Source organism: Lolium rigidum, chromosome 4 (assembly GCF_022539505.1).
Source record: "Lolium rigidum isolate FL_2022 chromosome 4, APGP_CSIRO_Lrig_0.1, whole genome shotgun sequence".
NCBI classification, from domain to species: domain Eukaryota; kingdom Viridiplantae; phylum Streptophyta; class Magnoliopsida; order Poales; family Poaceae; genus Lolium; species Lolium rigidum.
Window position 1 is genome coordinate 198,258,733 of NC_061511.1, and position 12,108 is coordinate 198,270,840.

Sequence of the window (12,108 nt, forward strand, 5' to 3'; positions counted from 1 at the left end):
ACCAAGCTGAACCGATAATCACGATCGTGGGCCGAGCCCATATATGGCATGGGGGTGTGCGGCAACTCTCCTGGCGCCGACCAGGTTGGTGTAAAGCCCGAGCGATACAGTAGCGGCCTACTAGAATACGAGGACCACAGGTCAGAGTAAAGCCCACACGCCAGCCTTGGTACGGGCAGACACAGTGAAGTAGCAGCCCACGCGCTGCAGTGGGTCGGCTCGCTGGGCCAGCCCATTCGTGCCACATTTCTCGCCGCGCGGCGCGTGCGCCCGCCCACGAGGGGCGGCCGGCTGGAAGTTGCCAGGCTCACCGGAGCCGACCAAACGCACGCGACTCCACGCTCCCCGTCGACCATCGTGCGGGGCGGCGCGTGAGGCACGGGGGAATCCGATGCCCCGTACCCGTAGTTGGTGGCGGGGCAATTCGTCTCAGTCGTCGTATATCGGTAGGTCGGATCTACGGTAAACAGAAGCAATCCGCAATCGTGGTGAGGTCACGCCCCGGAGCGGGCCCCACGCCAATCAGACACCCACCCCACCTTGCCACATCGCCGACCGCCGTCCACGTTACAGCAACGGCGACGCGACGCGCAGGATGTACAATATCACTACTTATCTCGCGCGCCACGTCGTCCTCCACCCAACCCAACCATGCTCAGCTGCTCACTCGTGTTGCATGCGGGCCTCTCCCGGCTCTGATAAGAGAAACTTTTTTTTTACACAATGTTAGAATATAAACCGTATATGTATTTGTATAGAGATACGGTTGTATATGTGTAATCCTGTATGTGTCCATGTCGTATGTGACAAGGACGCTGTCTTGTATTCCCCCATATATAGATCAATACAAGACACCACAATGCGTGGTTCCTAAACTCTTACATGGTATCAGACGCAAAACCCTAACCCGGACCACGTCGCCCTCCTCTTCCGCCGCCACCTCTGCGAGCCACCCACCTCCAAAACCCTAGATCCCTTCTTGGCGCCCATGGGCGACGACGACGAGCGCGCTGCGAGGGAGCTCAAGGAGAAGCAGGAACGCGAGGCGACAAGCAAGCTCGCCATCGCCAACCCCGCGAACTCTAGCGCGGGCCTCTTCTCCATCTCCTCCTTGCACGCCCAAGCCGTCGGCCTCTCCTCCATCAAGGGGCATGTTCCCGTCGAGCTCGCCCTCGACACCGGCGTTCACCGCCAATGGCGCACGTTCTTCCGCGCCGCCCTTCGCAAGTACGCCTCGTTGGATCACATCGACGCGGCTCGCTCCGTCCGATCCGACGCCGGAGTGGACTGCGCTCGACGCCACGGTCGTCTCGTGGCTCTATGGGTCCGTCTCCCTTGGCCTCCTCGACGCGGTCATGAAACCGGGCGATGATCCTATAGCCGTCGAGCTCGCGGACCAGCATCAACGGCCTCTTCACCGACCACAAGATCAACCGCCGCCTTCATCTCTCCACCGAGCTCGACGGGCTTGACATGGGCGAGCCGACGATGAAGGACTACTTGACTAAGGTCAAGAGCCTTTCGATGGCCTCACCGATCTAGGCGCTCCGGCCGACGACGCCAAGCTCGTCATCCAGGTGTCTCAACGGCCTCCCCGAGCAATACGACTCGGCCGCCGATCTCATCTCCCTCATGCCCGGGATGAACTTCGACAAATGCCGATCTCTTCTTGAGCTTCAGGACATGAAGAAGAAGAACCGTCGATCCCGCTCTGGTGACACGGCTCTCTACTCCGCCACGCCCAACCCAAAACCCAACCCTGGCAAGGGTGACGGTAAGGGAAAGAAGAAGAAGAAGAAACAGGACAAGGAGAAGCAGGATAAAGAGGTCGCGCCCGCCACGGCCCCGGCCCCAGCCGCCCCATCGTGGACGCCAATGCGGCTTCCACGGAACGGCGCCTTTCGAGTGTGGCCCTACGGCCAGGCCGGCTTGCTCGGTCGGCAGCACTACGTGCCCCGCCCCACGCCGCCCTCTCATGCCTACTACGCGCACAGCCCATATGGTGCGGTTCCCTCCTACGGCTATGGCACTCCACCATTGCCCCACGGCTACGGCAACACCGCTCCCATCGCTGTGCCTCCGTCTCCGGCAACCTCGACGGCCTCCCCGGGACCAACAGGCTTTGCTCAATCGGTCCCGGACTATGGGACCGCAAGCTCCTCCTCGTGAATGGGTGATGGATACCGGCGCATCCTCCCACTTCGCGTCCGACCCCGGTATGCTCACATCCGTGTCTCCCCTTCACCTTCTTCTCGTGCGGTTATTGTCGGTAATGGTTCCTCTCTTCCGATAACCGCTACCGGCCACGCACGTCCCCTTCTATCATCCACTCGCCCACTTTACCTTCGCAATGTCTTAGTAGCTCCTCACATTGTCAAAAACCTTCCGTCCGTACGTCAATTCACTACCGATAATCATGTCTCCGTTGAATTTGACCCCATTGGTTTTTCCGTGAAGGATCCGCGTACCGAGACCGAGATTCTCGGATGCAATAGCTTCGGAGCTCTCTACCCGGTCCGAGCTTCTTCCACCGAGTCCACCCACCGCCTTCCTCGTTGCCGATTCCGCATCTGTGGCACCGTCGACTCGGACATCCGAGCCGGCCTGTCATGGACTCCTTAGTTCGCTCTTCGGTTATACCTAGGGAAAAGAATAAAGATAAGACTAGCTTGTGCAATGCCCGTCGGTTAGGTCGTCATGTTCGTCTTCCTTTCTCCTCCACCAATCGTGTAACCGTCGCCCCTTTTCAAATAATACACCGTGATTTGTGGACGTCTCCTGTTGAGAGTATTTACGGGTTTAAGTACTACCTTGTTTGTCTTGATGATTTCACTCGGTATGCCCGGGTCTATCCTCTACGAGCAAAGTCTGAAGTTTTCTCTCACTTAGCGTCCCCGCTCGCCTTGGCTCACACCCGGTTTCAAGCACGCCTGCAAGCTATACAATGCGACAATGGTCGTGAGTTCGATAATTCTCTCCTTCACACGTTTGCCAACAAACATGGCATAGCACTTCGCTTTTCATGTCCATATACATCTCAACAAAACGGTAAAGCGTAAAGGATTATTCGCACTCTTAACGACATCACACGCACTCTCCTAATACAAGCTAGCATGCCACCTCGCTTCCGGGTCGAAGCTCTTCATACGGCCGTGCTTCTTCATAATCGGCTTCCCTCCAAAGCCATTGCGGGGCGCGTCCCCTTCCGCGCCCTTCTTGGTAAGGATCCCTCCTATGCTCGGTCTTAGGGTTTTCGGATGTCCGTGTTACCCCAACACCTCGAGCCGTTGCACCGCATAAACTTGCCCCTCGCTCCGTGCCTTGTGTGTTTCTCGGATATCCGTCGCATCATCTAGGCTATCGCTGCCTCGACAGGTCTACCCGGAAGATCATCATATCTCGTCACGTTGTTTTCGATGAGACGAGCTTTCCCTTCGCTACCACTCGTGTCCTCTCCATCGTCCACTCCTTCCTTGCATACCTATGAGTTTTTGCAGGTCCCCGAGCAAACGATGGTGCCGACACCGTATACCGTGCCCGCCACGGTCACTCCAGCTCGTGCCTCTCCGCGGCACCCCCGCGCCGGATCGGCCGTCTGGCCGACCGGCAGCCTGTCGCGCTCGGCTTCTCGCCGCGGCGACGCAGGCTCGCTACGCCATCACCGGCCCTGGCCTCGCCTACGGCTGCCTGGCCGCTTGCCGCGCCTGGCTTCTCTCCCGCGGCAGCGCCCTCCACTGCAGCCTCGCCGCCCGGGCTTGCTGCACCTGCACCGGTTCGACGACCGCGTGCACCACCGCCACCGCCCTCTCATACCATGGTCACTCGCGCCAAGTCGGGGGTTGTGCAGCCCAAGAAGATTTTTGATCTTCACGTCGAAGGTTTATCTCCCATTCCGAAGACATATCGTGCTCGCGCTCAAGGACCCAAACCGGGTGCTCGGCTATGATCGATGAGTACGGTGCTCGCTCTCAAACAATACTTGGGAGCTTGTTGATCCTCCTCGCAATGCAAACATTGTCACGAGCAAGTGGATCTATCGTCACAAGCTCAAGTCCGATGGTTCTTTGGATCGATACAAAGCTCGTTGGGTTCTGCGAGGATTCACCCAACGTGAAGGGATTGACTTCGATGAAACTTTCAGCCCGGTTGTGAAACCAGCCACCATCCGTACAGGTGTTGTCTATTGCCCCGTCTAGCAACCGGCCCATACATCAGCTCGATGTCAAGAATGCTTTTCTCAATGGCACTCTAGTGGAAACAGTCTATGCTCGTCAGCCGTCAGGGTTTGTTGATCCCAACTTCCCTGACAAGGTGTGTCGTCTCAACAAGTCCTTATACGGCTTAAAGCAAGCACCTCGGGCGTGGTTTCGGCGGTTTGCCACCTACATCACATCTCTTGGGTTCATTGGCTCCAAGTCCGACAGTAGCTCTGTTCATCTATCGGCGTGGACCGGACACGGCATATCTTTTGCTCTATGTGGACGACATAGTATTGACGGCCTCCTCCTCGGCTCTCGCTGGCTAGCTTAATTGTCTCGCTTCGGTCGAGTTTCGTATGACGGATATGGGAGATCTTCATTACTTTCTCGGCGTCTCCGTCAAGCGCAAGCAAGGATTGTCCTGTTTCTCTCCCAAGAGAAGTATGCGTTAGAGCTTCTTGAGCGTGCCGGCATGTCGCATTGCAAATCCATCACCACACCCGTTGATACCGCCTCCAAGTTATCGGCCAAATCCGAGTGAACCGGTGGCGGATCCTACGAGTATCGGAGTCTTGCAGGAGGTCTCCAATACTTGACGTTTACCCGGCCGGACATCTCCTATGCGGTGCAGCAAATCTGTTTACATATGCATGATCCTCGAGCAAATCACTTGCTCCTTGTCAAGCGTGTTCTTCGCTACATCCGCGGCACCACGGACTATGGACCGACCTTGTTTCGCCGGAGTTCCGAGTAAACCGACGGCCTATTCGGATGCTGATTGGGCAGGATGTCCCGACACTCGACGATCTACCTCCGGCTACTGCGTTTTCCTTGGCTCTAATCTAGTGTCATGGTACTGCCAAGCGACAACACATAGTGTCCCGTTCTAGTGCTGAGGCTGAATACGGGCGGTTGCAAATGTGGTGGCGGAGACTTGTTGGCTTCGCCGGCTTCTTCGGGAGCTTCATCGGCCGGTCTCGGGTGCTACGATTGTGTTCCGTGATAATGTCGGCTCGGTCTACATGACACGAGAATCCGATACACCATCGGCGCACCAAGCATGTGGAGATTGATCTTCATTTCGTGCGGGATCGAGTCACCACGGGCGATGTTAGGGTGCTTCATGTGCCGAGTTCTTCACGGCTTGCGGACATCTTCACTAAAGGATTACCATCTCCTCTCTTTTTGGATTTTCGGGACAGTCTCAACATTCGTAGGACGCCCATTTTCGACCGAGGGAGGGTGTTAGAATATAAACCGTATATGTATTTGTATAGAGATACGGTTGTATATGTGTAATCCTGTATGTGTCCATGTCGTATGTGACAAGGACTCTGTCTTGTATTCCCCCTATATATAGATCAATACAAGACACCACAATGCGTGGTTCCTAAACTCTTACACACAAAAATGATAAGAGAAACTTAGCAGGCCCCAGATCTCGCACTGCAAAAAAGAGCTCTTTTGCAACTTTACCGACGATATGCACCTCCTCACCGCTATCACGTTAGGGTCTGAGAACAGCCGCCATGACTCCGACAAGGCGGAGGGGTGACGCCTGGTGGTCCAAGAGTAGGGCAAGCTCTTCATGGACCTTGACACCGACAAGGAGTAGTGAGCCGCCGCCCGCGTCACCACCTCGACTATAGGTTCTGGTGAGTCGAATTGTGGTAATTAGGACGCCATGGCGGCCAAGATGACTGTTTACCCTACGGGGCATGGGCCAGCGGAGCGGGTATGCAGTAAGCTGGTGCCCCCCCACCCCCCCCAATACCGAAGAACCCACATGTCAGCCTAACATAACCTTCCCATACCATGAAGGCCACGAGCCGCCAATCAGTTCCCCTCATCGCTCCCAACTTCATCAGGTGGCGAAGAACGAATGGACATTCTCGATCTTTTGTATCCGATCCCTCTCTAGCCCCACGAGACCACGGCCGCAAGCACCTCCTTCCTCTCCTCCACAACACACAGGATCACACGAGCGGTGGCCACGCACCGACACAAGGAGGAGCTCGTCGTCGGAATCCTTCTACAGCTGCGCTGCATGAGCTCGACGAAGCTGTCCCCTGCATCTGCCTGCACGAATCAGCTCGTCACCGGCATCCTCCAGCAACACCTCGCTTTCAAGGTGCTCGTGGTGTCTCCGACGTTGTCCTGCAGATCCCGCCATCAAGGTCCACATGGAATCCACAACGAGGGTCGGGTACCCGTCGTTCGTGGGGACGGGGGACGCCACCCTCCATAGGCTAGCGGGTATTGGCAGGGACGGTGGAGTCATCCTCGTTCATCCCCGTCCCCGTCGCCACCTTAACATGGCGGCGAATTCAATAGGGTTAAATTTCTGTTCCGCTCGTTTAATTTCTCTCGAGAAAGCTTGTCTCAAAAAAATACAGTTTTTTTTGTTTGTTGGTTTGAGTTACAGTTTCGTTTGCCGTTTTTTCTACACAACGAAGTTTGGGACTACAAAACTCGTTTTTTGTGACCTATATCCGCGAGTTTGCAGGTTGCGGGGGCTGGTGGAGATGCTCCAAGGACAAATAACCCTGATAAGCCATCACCATTTTCCCTACACAAATAATTGCGCGAGTCATCGAGTGAATAGAATGCATTTTCTTGTGGGGGCAGCGGTAGAAGAAGAAGACGACCACACGCGACACGCACCGGCGAGCGACGGCTCCACGCGCGCGCACCAGCCGTACAGTTTTCCAAGTGTACTCTCGTACTTTTCCGCCTCCACGCCCAACCCCATACCATATCCGTAGCACTACCTCCACGCACGAGCTTGCCCGTGAGCCTGCCTTCAGCTCCAAGACCGGCGACGGCAGCTGCCCCAGCGACGACGACCGTACAGCGAAGGTGTACCAGTGGAAGAAGCTTCCAGTTTTCAGGAGCTATCCTGAAGACCGACGACGTTCTGCCTCTGCTGCTGCCGCGACGACGACGAAGGCGTAGGCGTAACCAAGCTCCTTCCCTCCTCTCCATTCGATTCGGTAAGCTATCTCACCCGCCTCCCGCCTCCGTCTCCCAGCTCCCGGGATTCCACTCCGCCCACCACGAGCGCGCACGAGGGCGTCGCCTTCCCCGTGCGCGCACGGGCTTGCGTGCCACCATTACATTCTTTCCCCAACTTTTCGCTCCTCCTTTCGGTTCAGTTATTCCGCTCCCCGTGATCCAGATTCGGCCCGTTTATTGCGCCAATCAATGGTGGTTCTTGCTCCACCGGGAGTTTTTCCCGTTTAGATTCGATTCGGTTTGATTCCGATGCGGTTCTCCTTTTCGTGCCGTCAGTCTACCGTCATCGTAGCTGCTTTGCTCGGGACGAACGAGCTTCGAATCCCGGCGGAATCCACAAGAAAGATAACAATACTACCGTCTACTGGCGTCTGCTTGCGGGCGACGCGACGCCCCTCGCTTTCCCGTTCGGTGCGGCGGTCTCCGCCGGCCGCGCCCTCCCTCCCCATTAGCCGAGACATGTACGGCCCAATGTTTGGCCACTGCCTTTTCCATTCCCGAACCGGCGGCTTGGCTCCCACCGATTTGCCCGCCTTTTCTTGCTTGGTCGGTAGATTCTGGCAATCCGGTGGTAGGTTCTTAACGCGAAACGATTTTAAAAGTTTGGTTGTGCCCATCTGATCATCATTCCCGTGCGTTTTTATTTCCAGCAGATTGACTCAGGTTCAAGGCGGCGGAGGAGGGCGACTGAATCTGGCCGGAATGGCGCGGCAAAGCGGAGCGCAGCCGGGCAGCCGTTCGGGGGTCCCGACTCCCGCGGGGAGGGATCGTCGTCAAATGCGGATCCTGTTCTGACGCCAGGTTCTCAATCTCAGTCCTCTCTGATCCAGCTCCTTGTTGCCGGGCCTTCTGTGTACACGGATCTGTGTTTCTGCGGAGGGAGGCGAGGGGATGGACGACGACGAGTACTCGTGGGTGCGCCGCACCAGGTTCACGCACTCCGTCGTCAGGTCCAGCTCCATCTCCGGCAGGCTCTCCTTCGACGAGCAGTTCTACCGCCGCCGCGCCACCGACCCAAAGCAGCAGCAGCAGGCAGGGTTCGACTACTCGGAGCTCAGGGCTCCCGCGCGGAGCCTGCAGCAGCCCAGGGCCAAAGCCGCCGTCCCGGCCTCGCCGACCAGGCCGTCCATCCCGAGGGCGAAGCCGGCAGCAGCAGCTTCTTCGCTCGCCGCTGCGTCTTCAGTTGGTCAGCTCAAGCAGCAGCATGCTGCTATTAGCGATGGTCTGCTGAAAGAAGCGCCAGCGATGAAGCAAGGTGGGGAGGTGGGACACAAGGGAACCATCCTAGGCGTCGAGCCCCTGCACATCCCTCCGCGGCATGTTGTTCAGAGTCCCAAGAGCCATGGGAGCCCGGACACGATCGAGTTCTCCTTCCACTCCGAGGAGCAGAGCCTGAGGCTGCAGAGGGTGTGCTCTAGCCCATCTCCTTTCTCTGCGAACGACGCGACGCTATCCGGCAATCCGGATGCACGCAGTGTGTCTCTCAGGGTCGCCGGAGACGGATCGACGAAGCCCAAGAAGAGGTCCAAGTCGCCTATCCCGACGCGCGTCATCTCCGACGTCTTCAGGGAGGCCAAAGCCGCCAGCAAGAGGTTCTCCTCCCCGCAGCGGCCCAGGAAGTCTAGCTCCGCGCGGTTCCTCGATGATAGCCCGCCTTTCGCCTTCTCCTCCACGAGGGTGGCAGGCAAGCTGGTCACCAAGAGGGCCTCCTCCTGGCCGAGGAACTCCGATGCCAGGGTGGCTAAGGTTGCTGCGTTAGAGATACTTGAGAAGTGGACGGTCGACCGCTCGCAGCTGCTCATCGGCCATAAGTTTGCGGCAGGGGCTTATAGCCGTTTGTTCCACGGAATCTACAAGGAGGAGCCTGTTGCGGTCAAGTTTATCAGGCTGCCTGATGATGATGAAGATGAGGAATTGACCGCTCGCCTCAAGAAGCAGTTCACTGTCGAAGTCACCATTCTGGCTCGGCTCAATCACCGTAATGTCATTAAGGTATCTGCACTCATTTCCATATAGTTTTCTTCTGGTGCTCTCTAGCCATTTACTGCGAATGAGTTAGCATTTGTTTCTTGCTTAGATAACCATCCAATTGTGTTTTATCTTTCCATGTATTCGTAATTAACAGGCACATCGTCCTTTGGGACATTACCCAAATGTGTAGCAACATCATGAGCCTTAACTTCACCCTTCCATATTTGTTGTTTTTCCGCAAGCACGATTCTGCTGCAGTAGATTCAGGGTATTCCCCCCTAAACACATATACAAGGAATATGCTCACTGCAATTACAAGTATAGTCCCCCCTGCCACTATAAGTCTAAAAGAAGAAATATATTCCCCTGGAGATGGCAAGTACACAACTAATATACTAGTCAATGTGTTTAGCTTTGACATAACTATCTGACTATTCCCGTACCCATGAGTTTAGTCAATGCTGTCATAGTTGTCAACATCATGTATTTCTCGTTTTTCTGCAAGCATGGCCCTTCTGCTAGTAGGTCCAGGGTATTTTCATCAAAAGACATATTCGAGGAATATGCTAACTGCAATGCCAAGTATCTTCCCCTGCCACTAAAAAGATGAAAAAAAATCCCCTGGATATGACATGCACACAAGATTATTAGTATACTAATCCATATGTTTGACTTTGAAATGATTATCTAACTACTCCTGAACCCATCCACTTAATCCATGTTGTTATAGTTGTCAAAATCGCATGGCGGTGGAATGATTAATCAGCATGTACCGTTGGATTTATTTCACAAAAATAATAAGAAAATGCAAATTTATTGGCTTGGTATTAGAATACCCTCACCAGTGTTATAATTATAACATTGTTTCTTACATTTTTGAACGACACTGTTTCTTATATTTTTGAAACAGCGTTGTTTCTTTAGATATCATCTGATTAACGTAGTAAAGGCTATATCATCATACTGTAAAAACATTCATCATGTTGGTTCTCCAGCTATCATATATTAGTGTAACAAAGTTCTATTTTTAATCCATTCTCAATGTTGGTTCAATGTTAATAGTTGTATGCAGCAGTGGGACGATTAATTAATATGCCACAGCTGTATCTTGCCACTGTTTCTTTGTATTTTTCTGGACAGCATTGTTTCTCTAGATATCATCTGATTTAACGGAATAAAGTCAATATAATCATGCTGTAGCAATATTTCATTATGTTGGTTCTCTAGATATCATCTTAGACAGTAACAACGATTCTTTTCTAATCCATTCTCAATATTTTGTTTAGCTGGTTGGAGCATGTAGCTGTCCGCCTGTCTTTTGTGTCATCACCGAGTTCCTGTCTGGAGGCTCTTTGAGGTCTTTTTTGCGCAAGCAGGAGTGCAAACAACTTCCGCTGGAGAAGATTATCTCCATTGCCTTGGACATTGCATATGGCTTGGAATATGTTCATTCGCAAGGAGTAATCCACCGTGATGTGAAACCTGAGAACATTCTATTTGATGGAGACTGTTGCGCAAAGGTTGTTGATTTTGGAGTAGCTTTTGAAGACGTATACTGCAATACATTGGAAGATGACCCAGGTACATATAGATGGATGGCGCCGGAAATGTGTAAGCGGAAGCCGTATTGTCGGAAAGTTGATGTTTATAGTTTTGGCCTTGTCTTGTGGGAATTGGTTAGTGGTTCAATGCCTTATGAAGAGATGACCCCGCTCCAAGCAGCTTTCGCGGTTGTTAATAAGGTATTTGGCACTTGTTAGTTCCTTATCTTTAGTAATCCAGGACTTCGCAATTTGCTTTCGTTTCTAGTGAAGATTTTTTCTCGAGAATTACACATTTTGCCAATTTGGACATGAACTGATGCCTAACTTTTAGTTAGTATATATACCTGTGCTTTCCTTACGGGCAGTGAACTGTTTGCTAATTAAATTGACACGCATAATTTCCCATTTCAGAACTTGAGACCAGTTGTTCCTTCGAACTGCCCGACACCAGTACAACAATTGATGGAGCAATGCTGGTCCGTTCAACCAGACAAGAGGCCTGAGTTTAGCCAAATAGTTAAAACGCTTGAAAATCTCAAGAAGGTTCTTGATAGAGATGGAACACTTGACAAGATCCTCCAGGAAGCTCAGGACCAAAACAAGAACAGGCTTGCGAACTGGATCCAAAAGCTCTCATATAGCCAGCCAGATTTCTCAGGGACTCCACCGCCAAAGCTACTGTAATTATGTGTCCTTCACTTCTCCCCCGAAATGTGTTCTGTGATAGATCACAACTCTGAAAAATCAATTTTTCTATGTATATAAACACGAAACTACAGAAGACGCATTTTATTCACAGAACACAATAAATATTTGTCCGCATTTTGTCTATGTTTAGGAAAAAAATTGATTTATCTCAAAAGAACGTACAAAAACCTTGGCTATGTGACATCAGCTAAAATTTGAACTCGGAAGCAATGTGAGCCCTAAACTGTAGATGCTGGCTGTGTCAAGTATCGGATGTATTTGTGCAGGCATTTTTTTCGATAAAGGATGCTTTATTACTTTTGGAAAGCAATTACATCCAGCCTCTGCATAACCAGGATGCACACAGCTGTTCAAAGAGTCTGTAACCAATAATGTAAAGGAAAAACTAGGCGAAATACATATCGGATGTGTTCAAATTTTGTGCAGGCATATTGGATGTATTTGTGCAGGCATATTGGATGTATTTGTGCAGGCATATTGGATGTGTTCAAATTTTGTTTGAAACGCCACAGATTGCCCCTTGGAAAATTGGACTTGTCATCTTCTATGTAATCTACTTGGGCTTGCTTTTGAACAAATCTGAGCAGGCTAAATTGCAAATGAGAATCAAGGCACAAGCTACAAAGTATGTGGATCGGAACACACGAGTGTGGGTCGTCAAACACGTCGAA

The 12,108-nt window shown here is 52.7% G+C and overlaps 1 protein-coding gene across 1 annotated transcript; it reads left to right on the plus strand.

The window, feature by feature from the left end:
* Positions 1 to 7,864: 7,864 nt before the first annotated feature.
* LOC124706828 (dual specificity protein kinase shkB-like) lies at positions 7,865 to 11,523 on the plus strand. Its single transcript, XM_047238497.1, has 3 exons — positions 7,865 to 9,206; positions 10,472 to 10,927; positions 11,141 to 11,523. Exons 1-3 carry the CDS (start codon positions 8,106 to 8,108, stop codon positions 11,411 to 11,413), a joined length of 1,830 nt encoding a protein of 609 aa, XP_047094453.1. The 5' UTR covers positions 7,865 to 8,105; the 3' UTR covers positions 11,414 to 11,523.
* Positions 11,524 to 12,108: the final 585 nt, after the last annotated feature.